Source organism: Microtus oregoni, unplaced genomic scaffold (assembly GCF_018167655.1).
Source record: "Microtus oregoni isolate MIOR12 unplaced genomic scaffold, Mior012 000016F_ref0000370, whole genome shotgun sequence".
NCBI lineage: Eukaryota > Metazoa > Chordata > Mammalia > Rodentia > Cricetidae > Microtus > Microtus oregoni.
This window is the reverse complement of record NW_024543075.1, coordinates 25497882-25524649: the sequence shown is the minus strand read 5'-3', so window position 1 is coordinate 25524649 and position 26768 is coordinate 25497882. Positions and strand designations below refer to the sequence as shown.

Here is a 26768-nt window from a genome sequence, read left to right as displayed (position 1 = left end):
TCTTTAAAAACAACAACAACAAAAATAACCTTCCTTTTTAACATAGTGTTCCACTCCAGTTGAAGAGAAAAACAGGGAAAATATTTATGCTGCTGTTATGTTTGAAAGAGAATGTGTGTGTTTATAGCACAGAAGTTAAGCACTTGACCAAGGTCATCCAGAAAATTAAGCAAAGGAAATAGGAAAAAGGAAACAGGTCACGTGGGCTTGAATATACTACAAATATGGCATAGCATGTTATATAATGTACATTAATACATAACAATATAATATGCCTTTCAGTCCCTGTGAAGAGAACATGCCCAAAAAAACTGAACAGGTATGCGCTAAAATTATGACAACTACCCTTGGCAGGTATACTGGCCTTCCTTGTGGAAAGTTCCTTGAGCCTTAAGGGGTTAGACAGCTGGCCCTTTGGAAAGAGACCAGAGCACAGATCCCAAAAAGGGAAAGTCAGACCTTACTGGTTTGCCCTCGTCTGAAGCTCAGAACTCAAGAGTTTTGCTCTGTGGGAGGAATGGCCTCAGATGCCCTGACATTACACTTTCGCAAGCCCATCTATCCATTTACCAACCAAGTGTCCCTGTGATCAAATCTCCTGCCTACAGCACCAAGAGACCCCCTGGAGCCTGATGGGCCCTGGGTAGGAACGTGGGGGATAATGGCTGAAACCTCAGGGTACAATCCCACAGCCCTACTTCCAAGAAAATGAGGCTAGTCTTGCCTTTTATCAGAAGCAAATGAGTGTTCTCAGAACTCTGTGTGTCGGGTAAGTACAGAAAGGCTGCCCCAGCCCCGTGATGAAAGGGAGCAGATTGCTGTGACTCAGCTGGGCAGCTCTCAGAAGCACCATCAGCCCACAAGTGTCTGCTTCACAGAGGCTGAGATAGGAGGCAGGATGGAATCAGCACAGAGACTTGGAGTCTTAGTACTTACCATGTGACCTTGACCTGTGTCATGAAGGAAGCGACTGTGCCTTCCTTACAGACTTGCTGTCACAGTCCATGTGACACACTTAAGCCCAGCTCAGTGTCCAAGCTCACTAAAAGTGCCTTTGCCTGCCTGAAGTAGCTTTGGAGTCACCTTCTCCTCTGTCTCATAGAGAGAAGGCTCTAGCTTGGGGGGCTGGCATATACACTAGGGATGACTGGAAAGGGCCATAGTCCTTGGACAAGCAATGGGGATAATTATAAGGGCAGAACCAGCAGTCACCGTTTGTGACGTGCCTGCAACATGCCATGCACTATTCAAAGTCCTTGAGATGAAACATTCCTGCCCATACCTCACAGGGGCCATCGGATGAGTCATATAAGACCCAAAGCAGGGGATTCTGGGTGATAGCAGGAATGGAGGTGCTGGAGCCGAAATGAAAATGCTCAAATGTCATTTCTAGAACTTAGTGGGTGATACTGGGAATGTTTCTTCCCTGAGATTCTGTTGAGTTATCCGTACATGGGAGGCCTAATAGGAGCTGCTTTCAGGAGAATATGGTGGGGAATTTAATGCTATAGGTATACAATGACTCAAGCCTGAGTCCTAACATATTAGTGCATCCAACAAAACCATGTTAGCTGACAGTGTTACTGTTACAAACTGTCATAGGAATGGATTATGTGAAAAGCATTCATACATACTGAGAATTAATTCGGGGCACCAAGTTGCCTGTGTCTTGATCTAATCTTTTTAAGAGAAGGGAGAAAATTCTCAGCACGGTTTAAGAGTTTATCGGTTTGGAGACTGCACCACCCAAGAATTCAGAAGCAATTACTGGAAAAGTAATAGTGGGGCCCTTAGCCTCTCATTGTCTCCATGGAGATACTTACAGAACATCACAAACACGTCCTTCTCCTTATCCAAGACAACCACATTGAAGTTCTTCCCCACAAGCCTCTTCACTGGCCCCTGGTCCCAATATTTTGGAATATCTTCACTGGATTTGTGTTTCTAGGAAGCAAATTCAAGAGGTCTCACACTCTCCACTCCAGAAAAGAACAAGCAAATGGGGTCCGTCCCCCACCCCCACCCCCGCCACTTACAAACAACTAAAGGGAAAGAAAGGTTTTGTCTTGAAAGGTTTGAAATGCAGAGATAGTCACAAATTCAGTGTCAACTCTGCATTGTCTAGAGCAGACAGGGGTCAGATAGCTGGGGGTCGGGGAGGTCCTCTTCTCTGACATACTATAGAAGTAGTAGAGAACTTAAACGGGTGCAATAGGACCCGGGTTTTGGCCTGGGGGTATAGATACCTTCTATACCTTCAGGGTGTAAAAGAAGCAGAACTTAGAGAGAACGAGGAAATGACCAGGGTGACATGCCCTAGAACCCAAGTTCATGGAGAAGGCACCAGAGAGACTGAACCAGCCTCCAAAGATTGAAGGCTACGGGGCAGGTGAGGCTCTTTATTTATTTTTTATTTTATATAACTTAAAGATTAGTTTATTTAACCACGTATAAACATCATTATTTCAACATGTAGTTAGTGGCAAACGGTAAAATAAAATGTTTTGCAGTTTTCTTTATTTTAATTTTTTTCTTCCCCTTTTTTATTGTTTTTTATTGAGCTATATATTTTTCTTCACTCCTTTCCTTCCTTCCTGCTCCCCTTCTACCCTCTCCCATGATCCCCACACTCTCAATTTACTCAGGAGATCTTGTCTTTTTCTGCTTCCTATTTAGATCCATGTATGTCTTCCTTAGGGTCCTCTTTGTTGTCTAGGTTCTCTGGGATTGTGAATTGTAGGCTGGTGTTCTTTGCTTTATGTCTAAAAACACTTTTGAGTGAGTATATATTTGTCTTTCTGGGTCTGGGTTACTTCACTCAATATAATGTTTTCTAGATCCATTCATTTGTCCAAAAATTTCAAGAAGTCATTGTTTTTTTTCCCCCCATAGTATAGTACTCCATTGTGTAAATGTACCACATTTTCCTTATCCATTCTTTGGTCAAGGAACATTTACGTTGTTTCCAGGTTTTGGCTATGACAAATAATGTTGCTATAAACATAGCTGAGCACATGTCCTTGTGATATGATTGGGCATCCTTTAGGTATATACCCAAAAGTGATATTGCTGGGTCTTGAGGAGAGTTTTTCCTGATTTTTTTCAGAAATTGCCATACTGATTTCCAAAGTGGCTGTACCAGTATGCACTCCCACCAACAATGGAGGAGTGTTCCCTTTGGAGAGTGAGGCTCTTTAGCAGTGTGAAGTGAACTAAGAAGAGAAGGTTGAAATGAGACCTTTGGAGGAACTTGCAGCTGTAGATAAGGAGCACTTGAGCAGAGGGCTGGGATGGTGGGTGCATACCAATCCATGGAGAACAGAGCTAAGCATGCTGGACGTTAATGCCTAGGAATGATGGCAAAGCAGCATGGAGGTACCCTGCACTGAGGAGCTCACATCCTCAGAGGGAGCAAGGGAGATAGTCAGAGGATGACAGCAAGGGATAAAAGGAAGAGGTGTGATGCCAAAAGCATGAAAGACAAAAAAATGTTAGGTTTTAGAAGCTAGAAGGAGAAATGGTTTGGAAGTACCAGGAAGGACACCAGCTTTTCCCTTTGACCTCACAATCATGTGAGTCAGAGAAGACCTTCCTTCCCACTGAGAAGGCAGTAGAGGAGGAGGGGTCCCTATGGAAATAGATGGAAGGGAAGGGAAGCAGCCAGAGCTAAGGTCTCCGTAGATGCAGAGCTACCAGAGGACTCTGTGCACTCCTGTCATTATCCGAAACACGTCTGAAGGATTCTCCACTTACTCTCAAAGATATTTCGGTTTCTACAATAAACACTGTTATGCATCAGGAGGGCTTGCAGGTAACTTCCTGAACCGACCCTTTCAGCAGCATGGACGGTATCTTTCCACCCAACACAACCTAAAGGTCTCTGAAGCTCTTGTGGCTAAATCCTGGCTGCTATTTTTCATCTCCTTCCCCTCTAACCCTAAGGTCAAGTGGGCTTTCTGAGAGGCTGTAGGAAAGACTAAAGCCTCCTTCAGAAGACAAGTCAGTTTCTAGAACATCTCAACTTCTATTCTTCTTCTATCCTGAACTTCTATTTTCTTTATGACTAAAGAACTGGTAATGAGTTTCCAGTCTCAGAAAAAGCCACAAGCTTCACTGATTGAAGGTGAAAAATGGAGAGACTGGGCCACACTGAGCCTTAGGATGGTCTTTGTTCTGTCTCTTCAGAATGAGATGAAACAAGCAAAATTCTAAAGAGGTCCTGAGGTTCTAAACACGACTTACCTGAAAGCAAACTTACCTTGGCAGTTTTGCTGAGGAAGCTCTGGCAGAATTTCTTGAGGCTTTCAAAGGTTATGTCGTCTGTGGGCATTTTGTATCTGGTATCAGAGCTTATGTTCAGAATTTGAACAGATGGGACATTGACTGTTGCAATCCGGAAGTACTCGAAGACACGTTTGTTTTTGGGTTCATCCGCATTCACAAGGATAAAAAGAATCTGCCAAATCAAGCAAAACCTCTTGCAGCTCTAGACCCCTCATCAAGGGAAAGGAGCCACTGAGAAGCAAGGAGCTGATGAAACTCAAATAGCAAGGCCTAGGGAGTGCCTCCAGGGAGACTCACTCCCACACTCAGGAGCAGACATGCAACCCCTCCCCCAGGCTGGTTTCTGTGCTGTGCATAATCCACCCAACTTCAGAACTGAGCAAGTCCTGAGTTTCATCCTTGTCCCATGCTTTGGTTTCCTTGTCTGTCAAAAGGTGATTATGATCATACTTGCTTTAGAGGACTGCTTTAAGAATGTAGGCAAAAAGACACTGGGAGAAACAATTAATAAGTGGGACCTCCTGAAACTGAGATGCTTCTGTATCTCAGTTTGTAAAGCAAAGGACACAGTTAACAAGACAAAATGTCAGCCTACAGAATGGGAAAATATCTTCACCAACCGCACATCAGACAGAGGGCTAATCTCCAAAATATACAAAGAACTCAAGAAACTGGTCCCAAAAGAACAAATGATCCAATTTTAAAAATGAGGTACAGACCTAAACAGAGAACTCTCAACAAAGAAATAACTAAAAGACATTTAAGAAAATGCTCAACATCCTTAGCCTGGTGCTTTTATACAATGGAGTACTACACAGCAGAAAAAATAACAACATCTTGAAATTTGCAGCCAAATGGATGGATCTAGAAAACATCATATTGAGCCAGGTAACCCAGACACAGAAAGACACTTATCACATGTACCCACTCATAAGTGGCTTTTAGACATAAAACAAAGAAAACCAGCCAACAATTCACAAACCTAGAGAACCTAGATAACAAAGAGAGACATACATGGATCTACATGGGAAGTAGAAAAAAACCAAGATCTCCTGAGTAAACTGGGAGCATGGGGACCTTGGGAGAGGGTTGAAGGGGAGGGGAGAAGAAGGAAGGGGAGCAGAGAAAAATGTATAGCTCAATAAAATCAATAAAAGGAAGAATGTGCGCAAAGGCCTGGTTTGAGGAGTGGCAGTGCAAGAATGCTTTCCACATGTGAGTTCAAATTTGCTCTACGAGGGAAACCCATGCCCCATTATCCACATGTTCACACAACAAATAGTCACGTTTAACTGGACACTGGGGACATGGTACTGTACAAGGAAGACAGAATATCTGCCCTGTGGAACTCACATTCTAGTGGAGGAATTGGATAGGAAGTATATTAGATGACAACAAATAAGGATCTGGGCAACCGTGCAGATGAGGTGAGACATGGGCTTAGTATGTTAGGGGGCCCGGAGAAGAAGCTGGTTTAGCACACAGAACAGGAAACAGTAATCCAGCAAGTAGAAAGGCAATGCAAAGAAAAGCTCCAGTAGGAAAAGGAGCATGGAGAATAGAAGGTTCTGGAAAGGAAAGACATCAGCAGCATGATAGAGAGCATCATGGGAGATGAAATCAGACACTATAAAAATGACATGTGATATCAGAAGTCCAGTAAGAAGCTTGGGTCTAGTTTGGTCAGAATAAAGTGGTGCCAAGCCAGAGAGCGTCATGGTGGAAATTTTCAAATAGTAGATCTAGCTGCAGAAAAGGAGCAAGAGTGGGCACAAGGAGATGAGTTCGAGGCTTCTGCAGGCACCTGTGGTCACATACTTTCAGGTCGTTCATCCAGCCAAAGGTTTGCCCACAAAAGAAAATGTGCCAGCCTTCTGGATGCTAGAGAAACTACAAAACATAGAAAAGATGGTTAAGCCATCTTGAACATATCCAACACGTACCAGTTATTTCTATACCCTATAGGATAAGGTTCAGCAGGATAGTATCAGCCAAATTTTTTATTTGTAGCTCAGTAATGACATCTGGGATGCTCTCTGACTGTGGCAACAGGAATTTTGAACTTCATTTCCTGATCTGTCCCAAAGTAAATTCCAGATGCATTAAAGGTTATTGAAAAATGAGAAAATATAGTTGTGAGCCAACAAGGTAGCTCAGCAGACAAAGATGCCAGCTGCCAAACCTGATATTGGAGTTCAGTTTCTAGGACCCACATGGTAGAAAGAGAGAACAGACTCCCGACAGCTGTCCCCTGGCCTCCACACACATGTTGTGGAATGCATAAGCACATGTACATACATACACTAACAATATTTTTTAATTAAATATGGTTAAGTCATGACAATTGTTGCTTGTGAGCCATCAGGTCACAGTCACGTTAAATATCTGAAAGTGTAACACTGAAAAACAGCAAGATAGATTAATATTTGCAAGAGGTATCTGCGATTGGAAGACTCTTTCTGAAAACTAGTGTCTTGGTACTAATGTGTTTATGCTTCAGTCCTTACTCCATGTTTACACGTCAACACTACCATTTAATTTAATTTCAGAATAACTTCTAATGAAGAAAATGTCTTTCAGAGTCCAGATGCTAGTAAGTGCATTACACATAGACGTGGGACGTAGGAAGCAAATTTACCCATGGTGCTGATGATCCCAATTACAAGCACCAGGAAGTGTATTTTAACCATTGCTTTTGTGTGTGAACTTTCTAGATTAAAGTCAGAGTCTATGTAGAACATAGACTTTAAAGGAACACCTTTAACATATTAAGAAGAGTAAAAGACCATATAGGCTTTGCTCCCTGCAGAGGAAGAATGGAACAGACTCGTGTAAAATAAAATAGCAAACGTTATATATCCTTGGCGTGTAACTCATGAAATAGACATATGTGAAATAAATGCAAATCATTCCTGAATTAATTTATAGTGATGAGAAAAGACAACCACCCCCAGAGTCTGCTGCTCTTGTGTGCCCATCAAAGAGCCCCCAACAACAACGGGTTGGCCTACAAACCTTGTTCTGGAATTCCTTCGCAACCAGTCTGTAATGCCGAATTATGATGCTGTATGGCTCTGAGTTTTTGGAGATAAAGAGCAACATGTGATTCGAGATGCTGAGTTCATAAATCAGATCCTTATTCTGAAATGGCAAGGAAAGCATGTCACTCAAAGTGCACACAAGGGGCCCATAGGCCTCCCAGGACCGCTTTGCCCACTAACCTCAGGGTTGAATTCAATCACAGAGCCTGTAAGCTGCTGTTTCACGACCTGATTGAGATAGTCTTTGTTGGTATTGTCGTTAATGAGCTCTTGGCGCTTCACTACTTTTCCCTTGAGCCAAAGGAAAAGCATGTTAGAGGGCAGTGGCTTTCATAATACACACACCTAACAGGTGCAAACAGCACTCCCCCACACACACCTGGGGTGAAGCCAAACATAAGGATGTTGGCAGGTATAACAGATAACCCAAGAACTTAACAGATAAGAACCCTGAGCGAATCAGTCAGATGTGGAACGAGAAAAGGAGTCTGATGACAACAACGCTAGCTATTGTACTCTGAAATCCACCAAAATGTGTGTCAAGGTCGAACACCATGCCACACCACCACCAAACAATGGCCGAAGGCAAACCCAAATTGGGGAGATTCTGAGAGGCACCTAAATTGGAGGTGATCTATCAGCCTTCCTAACTCCAACAGGGTCACACCTTCACTATGGTCTGAAGGCTCTCTGAGTCCCTCATCCCTATGCTTTTTCCCTAATGAATAGGTGGCATATCTAATCCTGCTATGTTAGCCAATTCCCAGAAGGATCTGGATAAACATTGTGGTAATATGATTGTTGATGGTCTAAGTATTCCACTTCCATATTATTTTCATCTCCACCACTCCCAACTTGGTACAAACTTCTCAGCTAGACTCTTGATGTGTTACCCCCACCAACCTCTACATACACCATCCCACATCAGCTAGCCTGATGTCAGAATACAAATCTGACTCTTTGTTTTTCTTGCTTCCAAGTTGTTCTCTGGATAAACTTCCATCTCTTTATTGGTTATAGTAGCAGCCTCAAAATACTAATTAGAGAGTATGTGCTGTGCCCGCCACAGTTGTAAACATGTATACACAGTTTACTCAGTCCTCATGGAATCTCCCAAACTATGCATTAACATCAACCTCCCACTTTCCTTTTTTTTATTCTTCCTTTCTTTGTTGTCCTCACATCTCTCCAATTTCCCACACGAGGAGACACAGAGAGGAAAAATAACCCACCCAAGATTACTAAGTAAGGAATGAAATCAGGAGTTAGGTATATAGTTAGTGCTAGGATCACACATGCACTGTGGAATAACCCTCGTGTACACTGTAAGGACTGCTCCCTCAAATGGGTATAGTAAAATGCTTACTAGCTAGTAGCCAGGCAGGAAGTATAGGCGGGGCAACCAAACTAAGGGTGATGGGAAGGAGAAGGGAGGAGTAAGGAGCCACCAGGCAGATGCAGAGGGAGTAGGAAATGAAGGTGTCAGACTAATAAAGGTACCACCACATGGCAGAGTGTAAATAAGGAATATGGGTTAGCTTAAAATGTAAGATCTAGTTAGGAATAAGCCTGAGCTATTGGTCAAGCATTTATAATTCATATTCAGCCTTTGAGTCAGTTATTTAGAACTGGGAGGTCAGGACAAGAAACTTCTGTTGTTGATGTGCTCTACCATTGAACTGCACCCAAACCCCAAAGCCAGGATTTAAAAATGGACAGACTAACCATAGTGTTTATAGTATTAGCTGTTTAAGATATACCTTCCTATAACATCATATGGACTCAGGAGGCAGGGTTTTTCTGTGTAACAGCCCTAGCTGTCCTGGAACTCACTCTGTAGACCAGGCTGGGGATGAACTCACAGAGATCAGCTGCCTCTGCCTCCCAAGTTCTGGTATTAAAGATGTGCACTATCATGCCTGGAGACTCTCCAAGCCTTAAGAGAACTTGGAGAAAAGATTAGGACTTTGACATGATCCATGATGAACTGTCTGGTTCTACATATCAAAATCTGGAGTTAATTGAAGTCTAGATGGAGACAGAGTTTTTTTTTTTGTTGTTGTTGTTGTTGTTTTTGGTTTTTTTGTTTTTGTTTTTTGTTGTTTTTTTTTTACCACTACGTGTGCTTTATTCCTTGAAATAAAAAAGCAGCGAGAAGGAGGAAGAAAAGGAGGAGGAAGAGGAAGGGGAGGAGGGGGGAAGAGGAGGTGGAGGAGAAGGGGGAAGAGGAGTTGGAGAAGTAGGAGTTGGAAAAGTAGGAGGAGGTGGAGAAGTAGGAGGAGAAGAAGGAGGAGGAGGGAGGAGGAGGAGGAGGAGGAGGAGGAGGAGGAGGAGAAAAAGAAGAAGAAGAAGAAGAAGAAGAAGAAGAAGAAGAAGAAGAAGAAGAAGAAGACGACGACAGTGGAGGAGGAGGAGGAGGAGGAGGAGGGATGATCTCCACCAAGTTTTCAGTTTATATAGGCAAACAGACAACCCCATAGGTGGTAGCAATAGTATCAAGCATGCATTTTCACAGAGTCAAGACAGAGATTTATAAGCCATGAGTATATATAGTAATTATTGATAGAGATGGATGGAAAAACATGAACCAGAAAAATAAAGTCCATGGGATTGAGTCTTGATGTGACAGATACCGGCAAAGGCAGAGAAGGCAGTGGGGGTCCAGGAAACAGATTTCTCACAAGTCAACTAGTCCAGGAACACATAGTTCACAGGTAATGGATCCAGAGCCTGTCCCCAAATGTCATCACTTAGTGTGAAGTGAAGTATAGGATAAAGACCTACCTTTTTAAACACCAGGACGCTGTCAAGGATCACATGGAAACGCCCAATGGCATTTTTGATTTCTATCATTCCAAATGTCAGCTCTGGGAAGTCCTTGATCATGTCATAAAACAATTCTGCCACTTCTTCCTCTAAATCCTGTTTGGAAGAGCATGGTATGTATTTCTCTGGAGGAGGTAACAGTGCCTGCCTGTCTTGAAGGGAAAGTGGAAATGATAGTCTCTCTGTGCCTTTGTTTTTCTAAATTCTGGATTTTTGCTGGGTGGTCTAAATCCTCCTTCGTGGATGTTTCCCACCTAGAATGTTCTTCTAGCTAGGACTGAACCCCACAAGGCAAATCCTCAGAGATCAATGGCGTGAACTAGGCATTTTTACTTTTTCCTATTATGAAAACAAAGGCTGCTCTAACCCATGAATTGAGAATATTTCTAAAATTAATTCCTGAATCACTTTCAGAAGTCACCAATTTGACCGCACGCAAACCAAGTGTGAACTGGTGGTGAGATGCAGGGGCACTTTTGGCCTTTGAGACTCAACATTCAGCATGGAAGAATATTTGGGCCAAAAACACTCTTGAGGGAGCAGAAAGGAAAGAACCATGTGCTCTCTTCGCATATTAATATGATAGCAAAGATTGACATTATTGAGAGAGGAGGCTTTGTCTACCTAAAGTAAATCAGTTATAGCACATGAAAAACTCATTTTCTACAAGCAAACATACTTGGTAACATTTATAACTATAAAGAATGAAATCAATAGGAAGTGATCATAAGTCATTTCATAATCACATTTAAATTATTTATGAGCTAGCCCAAGTATCTCCCCATACTTGATCTGGATGAAGACTGACCCTTGGATGGGTGCATGCTACAATGTTGATAGTTTAGTTTCTATGGAGGCTTGGAAAGAATTTATGGATAAGAAACTGGCTTAAGCAGACACAAACACCTTTTAGAATCATAGTTGAAATAGTTCTCAAAGCAGAAAACAAAGATGGCCTCTTATCCTCTGATTTTCTAAATAGATACCCCAAAGATCAGTTATAGCATTGAAGCCAACTAAGTATTGATGACAGTCTCTTATCTTTCCATCTTCTAACCAACTGTTAACATTTCAACTTCCATGTTTTCTTTCTTTGAAACCAGGAGCTCCCCCAGGACACCAACTCAGTGGATAAGAAACTTGAGCAAGGATCTACACAAGTCAGGAACCCTCCTCACCCCAAACCCTCCACGCATAGCGCTCACCAGGTGAAAGTCACCTCCCACCTCTTCACCCCAGTACCTGGAAGAAGCCTACGATGACCAAGGGCCTGGATTTCACAAAATCTGCCACTTCCTCGCTGTTGTTGAACAAACGGGCTCTGTGGAGAATTTGTCTTCTCAACCAAACCGCCAAAGCTGTAGATTCGACCACGTCTGAAGAGAGATGTTTAAAGGAATTCCATCAGAACCTTCCTGAATTCAATGAGCAGAAGTATCTTGTCTTGAATCCCACGCTTGGCAGTATCTCCATTTTCTTTTCCTCCCAAACTCCGAGACGAGACTGTATTAAGGACTGTTTTAAGAGCAGCTAAATGTCACCAAGCTCTTGCCATGGCTGCGCCCCTGTACTGAATATTGTGCTTATATTTGCCCTTAACAGCAGCTCTAATGAACATGCTCACTTCTTCCCTTTGTCCAGACAAGGAAACAAGGTTCAGCTTGCCTACGGCCGGTTCACCAGCCCACCTGGGAATCTAACCTTAGAGGAAGCATTCCCAACCTTCTCTAAGATGATAGGAAAAGAACTGGTTTTCTTAACATGGAAGTCAAAAGGCCACCTATTTCTTTAACTCTGGGGTTCTTCCAGTACTTAATGTGGGTCTTCCCATATCAGTTAACACAATGAAGATGATCCCCCACAGGTGCTCCCAGAGACCCATCTGCCCGGTGATTCTAGGCTGCTCCAGATGGCAGCATGAACCATCCCAACTCCTAAGACAGTGGTTCTCAACCTTCCTGATACAGTGACCCGTTAGTACAGTTCCTCATTCTATGATGACCCCAACCATAAACTTATTTTCGTTGCTACTTTGTAACTGTAATTCTGCTAATGTTAAGAATCATAGTGTAAAAATCTGATATGCAATCCCTGTAAAAAGGTTGTTCCGACCCCCAAAGGGGTCCCGAGCCACAAGTTGAGAATCACTATCCTAAGCGCATTAAATCTGTAGGGTAAAAATTGTACCTACAGGCCAATGTACGTGAGATGACTTTTCACAACACAGACATGTGCATGTAACTGCCACCCAGATGAAGAAGTGGGGTGTGGCCCTTCAAACTCTTAGTATGTAGAAGAAGGCAATCACAGAAGTAAACGGGAATGATGTGTGCGCCGCTGAAGCCTCATACCCACGCCTAGGGGTAGCCATGTTCTTAGCCTCTAACAGTATGCACCGTTCACCTGTCCTAACTCCCTACAGCTGGGACCCTAGGGTACATTTACCTGGAGCACAGGGACTGACTTCCGTCAGTCTTGTGGGCCAGGAGCAGCGTTTCTGGGCACGGAGGATGTCATGTTCAGCTTTGGTAGATGCGGTTACAATTGAAGCGAGAGGTGATGCTGCATGCCTCTAACCCTAACCCTCAGGATGGAAGCAGGAGGAGTCTGAAGCCCAGGCCAGTCTGGACTACACAGTGAACCCCATCGCAAGAACAAAGCACAAAAAAGAGAAAGAATCCAGAGAGCCTCCAAGTGAGCTTAACCCCAGGTCATCAGACTCATGGCTGCAGCCTCAACTTTCCTCCACCCCAGCCATTTCCTCATCCACCTCTTCCCTGCCCCCAGTCATTACCTGCCTTACCACCCTCCTCCGCCCCCTCTGCCCTGCCATTATCTATGACTTCTCCTGTTCTTCCGTAGGTCTATCACATTCTGAAACCACTGTTATGATTAGGAGTAAACTTGTTCATTGTGAGTTACCAGGCACATACTTGGTGCTCAAGAAATCTTTTTAGGATGAGGGATTGAAGGCAGTGGACCACCAGGAAAGCCAACTTGAGAGAAGTTACTCCCAGGCCTCCTCTTCTAGGGTACATAGCCTCTGATTGCCCCTCTGGACCCTGTGGAGCTTAGGTAGTTTTGAACTTGACTAAGATCTTATTCCCAAGTGCCTACAGCTTGGGCACTGCCCTTGCCAGCAGGCACTGCACCTCCCCTGGCTCTTGACTCTGTGCCAGAGGACACGGTGACAACTCAGGTGTGAATGCTGTGTCAATGATTGACTGGGCCAGAGTTTGGCTGCATGTTTCCAGACACAAGCTGTGGCTGCATCACTAATAGGGGCCCCAGAGGCCGTCTGAATCTCCTTCCTCCAGGGCGGGAGACACGGCCAAGTCTGTCACCATCAATCCGCGGACATTGGAGGACAGGACTGGGCTGTGACCCAGCAAGGACTAAGTTCCACCTGTGCCCTGAGCAGGGCTTCATCACAGTCACATTGCAGGGGGCATGCAGAGCAGCGTGTCCTCTTGGAACTCCAAAGAGCCCTGCCAAGCAGGCCTTGTTCGTTCTGTCTAGAGTAAACAAATGCAAGCCAAGGTCTACAGCTCTGCTCGAGTACTCAGAGCCAGAGTGCTTCCTAATCCTGGAGACCAGAGTCCCAGACTCGTCCTGGCACCCCATTTCCTCTTTCTGGGCTTGGGAAGTAGCATTGAAGAAGAGGGAGATGAGTGAGCTCAGAAGTATATGTGTCCTCTTGTGCCTGCCTTCCTGCAGTGCACTCTGGTAATGGCATCCTGTTCAAACTTAACAACTAAGAACATAACTGTTCCAAGTGTTGGACTAGGCTTAAACAAATAACAGTTAATAATAAACACTTCTACTTATTTCATATACAGCACGATGTAGATCAGAGCTCAACAAACTATGGACCAAATCTGCCCCACTGTTTGCTTTTATAAATAAAACTTTATTGGAATACAGTCATATCTGTTCACATAGTGCATAGCACAGTGGGTAGGTGTGATAGGTTTTTCTTCCTCCTAATTCTAAAATTCCCTTTCCAGGAAAATCTTCCCTGACTTTACTGCTCCCTATCTGGAGTATTGTCTTTGTTTTTTTTTTAAAGTTCAATATTTCAGTTTATTTATTTATGTGTGGGGATGTACAGGTACCAGGGAGCATGCATGAAGGTCAGAGGACAGTTTGTTGGAGTCCAGTGTGTGGATTCCGGGGATAAAGCTCAGGTCACCAAGTTTGGCAGCAAGCACTTTTACCCACTGAGCCGTTTTGCCAGCCCCAGCTAGGATGCTGCGTAAAAGTTGTTCCACTTTCCTCTGCCCCATCTGTAACATAATTGCCATGCCTGGCTGATGTGAGGCATAAGCAGCACCTGGAAGCCAGTGCCTGCTTGCAGGGGTCTGTCGGGTCCTGTGCCTTACACACATTGCTTTATTTTCTCGCAGCCAGGGGCGGTAGAGTTTTCCAGTTCCCTGTTTTCAGATGGGGAAACTGAGGCTGCACAAGAGGGATGGATGCTTCTGAGGCAGGAAGTGGAGGGTTGAATGCAGAGACCAGAACCCCAAGGACAGACCAGCCCCTGCCCTTGCGGTGCCCGGAGAAGACAATAAACAGCAGAGAGTGTTCTGTGAGTCTGGATCGCGATGCACAGATACCGTGAGAACACAGCTGAGGGAGCAGGCGGCATGCTCTAAGCAGTCAGGCAGACTCCCTTGAAGAGGGGATGGGAAGCCCCCTGCAGGGCAGAGGAGGTCACAGCCACTAGGTGCCCCCAAGACTCGGACGTCCTGGAGTATCTTCTCTGCCAACCTCACATAGGGTGTAAGAAGCTGCCACAAAATCATCTTGTGGACTCTTGATAGAATCGGATCTCAGCTGTCCTTCAAGGAAGGGCAAGCCAGTACCCGGGCCACGCCATAAGCAATGTTGGCTTGTGCAAAGTAACCCAGGCCTGCTTCTTCACAGTCCTGAAGCCAGCACATGGTCCAGGGCCCCTTGCTTGGGTTAGATGGGTCCCTGTAGTTGAAGATCACTCCTCAGAATTCCCAGCAATCAGATCCCCATCTCTCTTTCACCAGGTCTCCCCAGTGACTTGTGCACACTACCCTCCATTTGGACTGTTGGGCATTGAAGCCCCCGCCTGCTCTGTGCTATGAAGTTCTCCCTGGGAAGTGCTTGCCCAGTGTCTCTCCCACGCCCTCTTGTGAGTATCCAGTGCAATGTACTTTCATTTCTTTCTCAGGGAGTCTCTTTCTAACCCTTTGGCTCCTGCAACAACAGTCCATCGGGTTTGATCGAAGCTAAAACCCCTACCTGCTCTCTGATTCCTGGGACTGGATCCTTTGTCGGCTCATCTAGTTCCTGGGCTTTTTGTGTGCTCATATGCTCACTGCTGAGAAGACGGCTTCAGAAATGCCAGAGCCTGGGAAAAGCAGTGCCTGTTTTCTGACTCCTCCATTCCACACATACACCATGGCACCGTTCTATGGGCATGGTAGAAGATGGGCTAGCTTCTTGTTACATTTATTTATGAAGTAACTATCAAGGGTGTACGCCACAGCTTGCCTGTGCAGACCAGAGAACAACTCTCAGGCATAGGTTGTCTGTCCCCTTCCACCTGGGTCATAAGGATTAAATCAAGTTCAGTATTGGCGGCAAATGCCTTCACCCACTGAGCCATCTCAGCTTTCCCCCTCCCCCCGCTGGGTTCCTTTGGGTTTCACCAGTTTTGTAACATCCAGCAGTGAGCCCACCCATCCATCTGTCCATCCATATCCATCTGTTCCATATCTGCTTACACTTGAAAACTAGAATCAGCCATGTCACACACTAAGGTACGTAATTCTACAGACAGCTTCAATATCATGGTAATAGACACCCCACCTCGACCTTTTGCTCCATCACCCCCAAGCCTTCTTGCTTGTTTCTGTGCATGTATGTGTATGTATGTGCACGCAAGTGCATGTAGAGCCCCAGAGATCAATCATAGGGTGTTATGCAGGCACCATCTTTTTTTCTTTTCCAAATGGGGCCTCTCACTGGCCTAGAACTTCCCAGATAAGCTAACCTAGCTGGCTTGCTAGCCTTGGTCACCTACCCGTTTCCACTTCCCCAGCTCTGGGGTTGCAAAAAGGTACCACCAAGCCTGGCATTTTCCCCAGGAGTTCTGGGGGACCAAAACAGATCCTTTGCAAGCACTTTGCTGTCCAAGTTATGTCCCCAGCCCCTTGCACCTTCTCGTTTAGCCCAGCAGTGCTTCCCTGTCAAAACACTCTACAGCAGAGGAGTGGAGATAGAAAGAACCTCATGCCCTTCCTTAGCTGAGAAGTGGTGGTAGAAGCAGCCAAATGATGGCCACGTCCCATTTTCCTCTAGACACAGAGCTGAGCTATGTTTCTTAGTCCTCTTGCATTTGTGTAGGGTCCCAGGTCAGAATTCCAGCCAGAAGATGGCAAACAGGAGTGATTTTGCACTCTCCGGCATGCATGCTACCTATGGTGAGCTCCTGCATCTGGGTACTGGGGAAAGAGCAGGTGGCTCCAGGGCTAAGCAAGATGGAGCCACAGCTGGAAGGAGCCTGGGTCACTGTGAGGCCATGTGGATCGGAGCCTCCCACATCCAGCCTTGAACTGCCAAGTAGGCTTTTCCCACGAGCATGAAATCAACCTGCATCCCGACCACCATTACCTTTGCAGCTGGTGGGGCTGGACCTGTTGCCCTCAACAAACAGCTTCAACTCTGGGGCCTGCTTGACGTCAAACTCCTCCTTAAGCTCCAGCTGCACAGTGATGTCCACTTTGCCAAAGCCCAAGCCGTTCTTGCCCTTGCCGAAGATCTCCGCGGCTCTGCCTAGCTCCTCGGCCAGCTTCCTGGACTGTTTCGAGGATGGATCGTCTGAAAGAATCAGTGCGAAGAGAGACTACAGAACCCCTCTTCCTTCTACCTTTCTGGTCTTTGTCCTGGGAGCCCCAGGATTTCCCCATGTTCACAGCTAAAGAATGGGTTTCAGAAATTTGACAGATGAGACAAAGGGGTCTTAAAATGGAAGAATTTGGGAGATTATCAGGATCAGATGGAATTAATTCAGCAGTCAGTTACAGGGGATTACAGGCATAGAGTCTATTGGTTATGATTATTATTTTATAGATGATGGATTTGAGGCACAACAAAACCACATACTTGCTCAAGGCCCTGATAAGAAGATATACTTAAGCTGGCTGAAAAACTTTTGTATTTTTTTAAACTTTAACTAGACACATAAAAACACTTAGATCGATACCTGGAACATGATAAGGACAGAATGCATTTTAATTGCTTTTGTTATTAATGGTATAAAAATTTCTTTGGTTAGCAATTAAGGCCGAGCGATGTGACTCACTTGCGCCATCTGGTGGAATATTTTGGAACTAAGCAGTTACTGCACCCCTCGTGCTGTGGCTGGGAACTCTGAGGCAAAGGTAGGTGAGGTGTGAGGAGCAGGTGAGTAGGGTACGCTGGAGGCTCACTCCCCTCTCTGACCCCACCACCCTGAGAAGCGGTAGCCAAAAAGACCCCGGTACTTTGTTAAAAGGTGTGCTATTCTGGGATCTTAGTTGTTCACACAGCTGGGGTATGGAGGTGAAGTAGGTAGGGTCTTTTTTACTGAAAACAGCCTCAGAGAACAGAGCTTGGCCAGAGGGATGGGTTATCCTTGCTGGAGTGGGAGGAGATGAAACGACAAGCTTCTGATGACATTGCTAGGCTGAAGGTCCTTGCAGCCACATGTCTGAGACCGGTAGGCTGTCATGACTGGGGGGGACAGATTCGCTTTCAAGCCAGAATGCTCTATCCCTTCCAAACCTCTTGTCCATCTGGAGCACTTGGAGAGAGTGCAGGTCACCTCCTGACTGTGGGTAAGGCCACATCTGGCAGATATATGTTTTGTAAAGCACAGCCAGGGAAGTTGGGCCCCAGGACAGCTGGCACTGGCTCAGGAGCCAGTCCCTGGCTCAGCAATGGAACCTGGCTGGGAGTGATCACCAGGAAAGACTTTCTGCCTCCCTCGCAGGTCAATGTTTCTCCTGTCTGCTCCATCACCACCCTCAGCACACCCCTCCACCAGTGCAGCAGCTCTGGACCCTTCGCTGGTCATTCTGCTCTGTGGCTCCTCCGTGCTTCCTTGTGGACTTGGCCATGCTGGGTCCACGGTTGCTGAGTTTATGAGTGCATATGTTCAGACAAGAGAAGCATTGGAATGGTTGTCAGTGGTGGGGCATTTGGAGACTCCATACATATCCCAGAGCCCTGGGGAGTCTGACGCAGAGGTAAGAAGACTGTGTTGTCATGGCCATAGGAGGTAAGGGAGACTGTGTTACCAGGCCATAGGAGGTAAGGGAGACTGTGTTGCCACCGCCATAGGAGGTAAGGGAGACTGTGTTACCAGGCCATAGGAGGTAAGGGAGACTGTGTTACCATGGCATAGGAGGTAAGGGAGACTGTGTTACCATGGCATAGGAGGTAAGGGAGACTGTGTTACCAGGCCATAGGAGGTAAGGGAGACTGTGTTACCATGGCATAGGAGGTAAGGGAGACTGTGTTACCAGGCCATAGGAGGTAAGGGAGACTGTGTTACCATGGCATAGGAGGTAAGGGAGACTGTGTTACCAGGCCATAGGAGGTAAGGGAGACTGTGTTACCATGGCATAGGAGGTAAGGGAGACTGTGTTACCAGGCCATAGGAGGTAAAGGAGACTGTGTTGCCACAGCAGAGACCTCTCGCGTGTCTATAGCATCTCATCGCCTGGCCTTCACCATAGCACTTTTAACCACATGAAACGCCCCATACTTCACTTCTGGATCTCCTTAGTGCTTGTCTCTCCTCTCCTGCCTGTAAGTTCCAGGAGGTGATGTGGTTTAGCACTGTTTCCTCAGGGCCTTCAGTACTTATGGGTAAGTAAGTTCATCTTCTGGAGATCAAGGCAGGGGTGCAGAATGGAGTGAGCGGCAGTTTGGGCGGAAGACTTGGTTTTAAATTCAGACCGGTGGTGTGACTTTAGGGGGATTATCTAACCTTTTAGAGACTTGTCTGATGGAAAAGACGGGAACCGTGGTACTGAGTTTGATATCTGCAATGCGGGTGTTTGATAAATGTCCATTAAAATCGTCATCGCGATAGTTAAGACCAAGACCCGTTGTCATCACCAACGCCTCATCATGGCAGTCAGTATCCCCATCAGCATCTACATCATCCTCAATATTCCCATCATCATACTCTCTCATCATCACCATCCCCTCCATCGACATCACTGTCTCTAGAATTACCTCTATTCTGCATTAGTTACTCTTTTTCTGCTGTACCAAAACACTCTGACCAAAAGCAACTTGGGAGAAAAACAATTTATTTGCCTTGTACTTCTGGGTCATAACCCATCACTGAGGGAAGTCAGAGCAGGAACGCAAACAGGAACCAAGTCAAAAACCATGGAGAAATGCTGCTTACCAAGGACTACCTGTCCAAGGAATGGCGATACATTCCACAGTAGTTTGAGCGCTCCTGTATAGTTAATATAATACCTCCTAGACATGCCCACAGAAAACATTACCAAAGGAATATCTCAGCTGAGGCTTCTCCTTTCAGGTGACTCTAGGCTTAGTCAAGTTGGTAATCAAGGCTCTCCTGGAAAATTATCACCATTGCCATTAGAATATCTATCATCATCACCATCTCCATATTACCTCCATCATCACTCATTATTGCCATTAGCCCAGTCGTAATAACCATCTCCATCATCTACTGTAACCCCAAGACAGATTCTTGCCACCTTTGCTTTAGGCCTAAGACATCTACTAATTTTTTCTTGGTCACTTTCTACCCAAAGTAGCCTTTCCTTTTCTCTTTGACTCATTCAAGTTAATTACCACAGAGAAAATGAGGATCCAAAGAACATATCATTCATTCATTCATTCATTCACTTGACATATGTAGAGACTTACGATGTCCTAACAGTGTCAGATCTAGGGATCAAGACAAGGGTAAGGTTTGTGCCCTGGAGTTCGCCAGTTCGAAAATGCTGTTGAGGTGATCTGGGCCACTGGAAGGAAGGCTGTAGGAAAAAATCCTACCCAGTCTAAACAGGAATGAAAGAAGTTTCCACACACGAAGCTTAAACCTTCCAGCCCAAGTGCAAAAGTGAAGGATGGATGCTACAGGGCAAAGGGCGTGATGAAAAGGCCTAGAGACCTGAGCCAGAATACTCCATTCTGACAACTAAAGCTGCGTTCTAGAAACCAGTCTCTCTGAGTGCTTGGCAGAGAGCACACTGGAAGGAGCCTGGAATCCACGGAGGAGAGGAGCCTACCTCGGGGCTCAGGTGGGAAATGGTGAGAATGGAGGAGCCTACCTCGGGGCTCAGGTGGGGAATGGTGAGAATGACGCAGAGGCAGTGACACAGGGTGTGGAGAGAGTTGGGGACCACAGAGTATGAGATGCAGAACCCACAGGATTCCACGGGGCCATATGAGGCCACAGCAAATTTGGGGATGACCTTGAGGTCTCTAACTGTGGAATGGAGTGTTTGATGGCATCATCAGTGCTCACAGGACATTAGAAGAAACAGACAGTCACAACCAAATCCCAAATACTAAGGTTTGATTTAGACTCAGACCTGAGAAAGGAAGGTCCCACTGAGCATCAACCTTAATTCTGGAGTCATCAAAAGGATAAGAGACTGGCCAACGATTTGAGAGTCACTGAGAGGCCCCTAACAACTTTCCTATACAAAAAAAAAAAAAAAAAAAAAAAAACCATTTACCTTTGAGGGAATTGTTTATAATCCTTCCCCAAAATGGTTTTCCCAAAGGCCACTTTAGGAGGCCTACCAGATTTCAAAAACTCATTTTGAATTCAATTGTGTATTGACAGAATCGATGATGGGAACATAATGAGTTTTATTTAAAGCCTCTTTTAGACAACGAAATCTCGGCTGGCATCAAGTGAGGTGTTCGGATACTTTGACTTGTTTGTATTGGTTGCTATCAGAGTAATTAAAACTGTAAAAGCAGGAGCTAAGGGCATAGGTCAGAGATCGAGGGTTAAAGGAGAGAGATGAACTTGGTCTCCCACTGTGATAAAATCAGCTGAGAGAGCGGAGCTTTGCATTCTTATGAGGACAGGCCTTTCCCTGGCTGTGAGTGCTAACATTATTTTTGTGTCTTTCTATGCATTGGATATCATGTAAGACTCCTGCCATCCCCCTGATCAATGAGACAGGTATCGCCCTTCGTTGTCAGAGCCGGATATACTCACGGAAAATCACCATTAGGAAGCGCGTCTCATTCAGTGTCTGCGTCAGGCCTGCAGGAGTCAGCACCATTAAGCTTTGGTCCTCCAAGATGTGCACAGGCCGGGAAATGTTAACGCCAGCATCTGTCCCTGGCGAGCCAAGGACCTCAGAGAGGCAAACAACCACCAGCAGCAGCGGCGTCCAGAGAAGTTCCATAACTGGCCTGCAGGGGGCAGAAGAGGAAACAGAGCTCTTCTCAGACCTAAACCTTCCTTATGCCTGTGGGGAAAACGGAAGGAACAGGGCTCACAGCACTCTGCAATGTACACAGCGTGGTAGCAGCCCTACAGCAAAAGACAAGGTTGTTTGGCCAACCTCCACCACTGGGCACTGACTGCAGAGGAGAAGCTAGAAGAGCTCCCATTCCTAAGGCCTGGAATCAAACAGCCCATTGGAGCCCACTGTTTTCGCAGCCACATCATGGGAACTTTGCAGAGATGAGCCCCGTTCCAGAATCCCAAAGTGAGCCTCTGACTGGTCCCCTCCCACACCCCCCTTGATCGATACTGATGCCGCTGCCTGTTCCTCCAACTCTGCCCAGCCCACTGCCTTGTAATATACACTGCATTTGGTCTTTGAAATGTTCTCAAGAGAACATACTGGACCACATAGGGAGTTCCAAGCCAGCCTGAGCTACACGGTACAATACTATCCCAAACAGGCAAACAGCAACAACAACACAAATTGTCAAGTAAATAAATATCTATCCCATGATCCCTCTGTGGAGAAAACTGCTCATTGGTAATGAATTCCCATTATGTTGAAATGTTGAAAATGCCTATATGCATTATTTCAAAACAAACACAGATTATAGATTTCTTGGGTTCCCAGTGCTCTTTTCTATTTTATTAAATTTTCATTTATTTTATATACGACCACCGCCTCTCCTTCCTCTCTCCTCTCGTTCCTTCCCCTCATCTCCCTTCTACTACCCCTGCCCCTTCTCTTCCGTCTCTGTTCAGAAAGTGCAGGTCTCCCATGGAAGTCAATAAAGCATGGCACATCAAGCTGAAACGGGACCAAGCTCCTCCTCCTGCATCAAGGCTGAGCCAGCATGGGGTTTAGGTTCCCAAAAGTCATCTCAAGTGCCAAGGGCAGGTACTGATCCCACTGCTAGGAGCCCCACAAACAGACCAAACTACACAACTGTCACACACATGCAGAGGGCCTAGATCGATCCCATTCAGGCTCCCTAGCTGTTGGTCCAGAGTCTGGGAGCTCCCATGAGCTCCAGCATCTGTCTCTGACCTTGATCCCCTTGGCTGGTACAATCCCTCCCCCCTCTCTTCGACAGAACTCCAGGAGCTCGGCCAAATGCTTAGCTGTGGATCTCTGCATCTGCTTCCATCAGTTACCAGATGAAGACTCTCTGATGACAATTAGGGTAGTCACCAATCTGACTACAGAAAGCTAGTTCAGGCACCCTCTCCACTGTTGCAAGGAGTCTCAGCTGGGGTCATCCCTGTGGATTCTTGGGAGTTTCTCTGGCACCCTAACCACAAAATACTCCCCATTTAAGATGTATCTTTCATTACTCTCCACCTCCATCCCACCAACCTGCTCAACCCAACCCCTCATGTTACCACCTTCCTATCACACTCCCCTGCATTGTCTGCCCCCAGTTTACCCAGGCGATCTCTTTTATTTCCACTTTCCAGGGAAATCCACATGTCCCTCTTTGGGTCTTCCTTGTTACCTAGCCTCTCTGGGTTTGTGAACTGTAGCCTGGTTGTCCTTTACATTACAGCTAATATCCACTTATGAGTGAGTACATGCCATGTTTGTCCTGGGTCTGAGTTATCTCACTCAGGATGAATTTTGTCTGGTTCCATCCATTTGCCTGCAAATTTCATGATGTCATTGGTTTGTTTCCTTTTGTTTTTGTGGGGTTTTCTTTTTTGCTTTGTTTTGTTTTTTACTGCTGACCACATTTTTTTTAACCCATTCTTCAGTTCAGGGGCATCTGGGTCGTTTCCAGATTCTGGTTATTATGAATAACTAACACTGCTATGAACACAGCTGAGCCAGTGTCCTTGTGGTATGATTGAGCATCATTTGGGTATATGCCCAGGACTAGTATCACTGGGTCTTGAGGTACATTGATTTTCAACTTTCTGAAAAGTTATCATGTCAATTTCCAAACTGACGGTATAAGTTGGCACTCCCACCAGCAGTGGAGGAGAGTTCCCCCTACTCCACACCGTCTCCAACATAAACTGTCATTAGTATTTTTGATATTAGCCAGTCTGGCAGGAATAAGATGATATCTCAGAGTCATTTTGATTTGCATTTCCCTGGTAGTTAAGGATGTTTAGCAATTCTTTAAGTCTATCTTGGCCATTTGAGATTTTTTTTATTGCGAATTTTCTGTTTAGATCTGCACCCCCATTTTTAGTTGAATTATTTGATATTTTAATGTCTAGTTTCTTGAGTTCTTTATAGATTTTGGAGACTAGCCTTCTGTCAGATGTGGGGTTGGCAAAGATCTTTTCCTATTCTAGAGGCTGCTGTTTTGTTTTATTGACAGTGTCCTTTACCTTACAGAAGCTTTTCAGTTTCAGGAGGTCCCATTTATAAATTGTTGATCTCAGTGTCTGTGCTGCTATTGTTTGTATATGTATTGTGGGCATACATAGTATGTACATATATTCCTGTGAATGTGTGGGTGTGTGCAAGCTACCATTTGTATGAGAAGGTCAGAGAGGCAATCTCAGATGTCATTCTTCACTTTCTACCTTACTGAAAGCAAGCACTCTGTGTCTGCTTCCAGAGCCCCAGGTCTACAACATGGAGAACAGACCCTACTAGCTGGTAAGACAAACTCACTATCTTAGTCAGTGTCCTATTGTTTTGAAGAGGCACCACGACCATGGCAACTCTTATAAAAGAATTTAATTGAGACTGGCTTACAGGTTCAGAGGTTTAACCCATTATCATCATGGTGGAGAGCATGTTGGCGTGCAGGCAAGCAAGGTGTTGGAGAAGTAGCTGAGAGTTCTACATCTTGATTCACAGGCAGCAAGAAGACTCTGGGACTGGCTTGGACTTCTGAAATCTCAAATTCTGCCTCTCCAGTGACACATTTCCTCTAACAAGGCCACGCCACCTAATCCTTTCAAATAGTTCCACTCCTTAATGACTAAGCATTGAAATATGAGTCTATGGGAGCCATTCTTATCCAACCCCCACATTCCAATTCCTGGTCCCCCAGAGTTGTAGCTATATCATAACGTAAATACATTCAGTCCAACTTCAAAAGTCTCCATGGTTGATAAGAGTCTCAACACTGTTTAAAGGTCCAAAGTTCAAAGTCTCATTTGAGACTCATGCCAATTTCTTAACTGTAACCTCCTATAAAATAAAAATTTTAAAAAAAAGCAGATCATACACTTCCAACAAAAAAAAATGGCATAAAATATACAAAACCATTCCAATAGGTGGGGGAAAAAATAAAGTGAGGAAATACTGGGCTAAATAAAACCGAAAACCAGTTGGAAAAATTTCCAATTCTGCATCTCCATGTATGAGATCAAAGCGCTCTTCAGATCTCCAACTCCTTTCAGCTTTGTTGACTGCAGCACACTTCTCTCTCTTGTGCTGGTTCCACTCCCTGTAATCAGCTCTTCGTGGGAGGTATAAAACAACTCTGGCATTTCCAGCATCTTGGGATATCTAACACAATCCAGGCTTCACCTTCACAGTTTCACACAACGGCCTCTCTAAGTTTCCATGTAGAGACACCCCTAACACATGCCTGGGTCAGCAGCTTTTCTTAGTCTCAGAGGGAGGTTCCACAGCTCCTTTCTTCTATACTTGACTCTACAGATAGAACCATGTGGCCAGAGCAGTCAAATTCTGCTACTTAGAATTACTGGAACTTAGCCCACTCATTCAAACATTTTCATCAGCTTTCTGTTTTCTATGTTTTCTTTCATTGCTTAAGTTTTTCTACAATTCCTTTTCACAACTTGGAAGCTTAGATGATTGGGATCCTGCCCTGGAATCACCACTCCCTTTATTCCATTTCTTTATCTGTTTATCTCCTTAAACACAGGACTCCTCTCCATCACACTACCTGATGTTCCCTTCCTCCTCAAACTGTACATTTTGTATTTTTTTTTGCTCAGCTTACTCTTTTTCACCAGGATTTCACCAAGGCCCCCATATCCCAACCGCCATTGGCTCTTATCCAAACCATGTGATGCTTGATGGTCTTCTATTCTTTGTCGTCCTCAATTCCTGATGGACACACAATGGTCAAAGATCTCCATTTTAAATATGTACTAAACCAAGTCATTTCTGTTTCTGTGAATGTTCCTGTGATCTGCCAAAATGAATCGTCCAAAACTTGTGTTATTCTCTTGGGTCCAATGTCTCTAGACCTTGTCCTTAATGCCCTGTGGCCTCGGTCCCTCCCCCACTGCACTCTAGGACTTTGCCTCTGCCTACAATTTGTTAATCTCACCCCTTGCAACTCCTAAGATTGTTTAGATTCCTGCATAGAAGCCCCCTGCTGAGAGTACTCACCCAGGGGCACCAGGAGGCACTCCAGCTCAGAAAACAGCCATCAGGTGAGGAGTCTTCCAAAGCCCTCTCCTCATTCACCTTCCCCTGTAACACTCTGCCCTCCCAGTAACCAGTATTTATTTCATATTTCAGTTTGGTTTTGTTTACTTGGGTACTTTATGCTTCATTTTTGAATTTTCTTTTGAAAGGCATGGACACACTAAGTAGCCGAGGCTGGTCTGGAACTCACTTGGTAGCCCATGCTAATTAGATATGTGTGATCTTTCCACCTTCTCCACCTCCCAAGTGCTGAGATTTCAGATAAGGCACCACTGCAGCTGGGTCTTTAAAGTTGTTAAATATAAGCAAACAGAATTGTTCATAGCTGTTTTCCCACCTCCCAGACCCATGCCTGGCCCTGTTTTGATGCTTAGTGATTTGGAGTGACTAGATGGCCTCATTTAATTCCCACAACAACATCTATTTGAGTGGGTTTTCAGTTACCACTCCACAGTACAGTTTCCTGGTGGAGTTTTTCACGAATAGTGATGCTTGACTCCAAACCCAGTAGGTTCCGATTTAAGAGGTCTGGGGTAGGGTTATGCTGAGCCTATAAAGATATTGCACTGACCCTAATGTGTAGCCATCTTAAACAGAAGGCAGGACACCTGTCAATCAGAGCAAACTCATACCTGGAAGAAGCTGGGTTACTCTCGGGCTGTTGGGCCACGTTGAACTAGGGCAGTCAGCTCTGTGGCACCTCAGAAGGGATGTCGGGGTCTGAAGAGCAGGCCTTAAGTTCCCCCTTGTGATGAAAGCAGGACCTGTC

The 26768-nt window shown here is 45.2% G+C and overlaps 1 protein-coding gene across 1 annotated transcript in view; it reads right to left on the bottom strand.

Annotated features, from left to right (window-relative positions):
- The window catches only part of Pdilt (protein disulfide isomerase like, testis expressed), a 29880-nt gene extending 3112 nt beyond the window's left edge, over nt 1-26768 (bottom strand). Inside the window, exons 1-9 of the mRNA XM_041666443.1 lie at nt 26632-26768; nt 21397-21596; nt 16800-17006; nt 11394-11527; nt 10110-10247; nt 7506-7616; nt 7300-7425; nt 4259-4456; nt 1824-1944 (exon numbers count right to left, since the gene is read on the bottom strand). Of these exons, the coding sequence (XP_041522377.1) occupies nt 1824-1944; nt 4259-4456; nt 7300-7425; nt 7506-7616; nt 10110-10247; nt 11394-11527; nt 16800-17006; nt 21397-21589 (1228 nt within the window). The 5' untranslated portion in view covers nt 21590-21596; nt 26632-26768. The remainder of the gene's footprint in view (nt 1-1823; nt 1945-4258; nt 4457-7299; nt 7426-7505; nt 7617-10109; nt 10248-11393; nt 11528-16799; nt 17007-21396; nt 21597-26631) is intronic.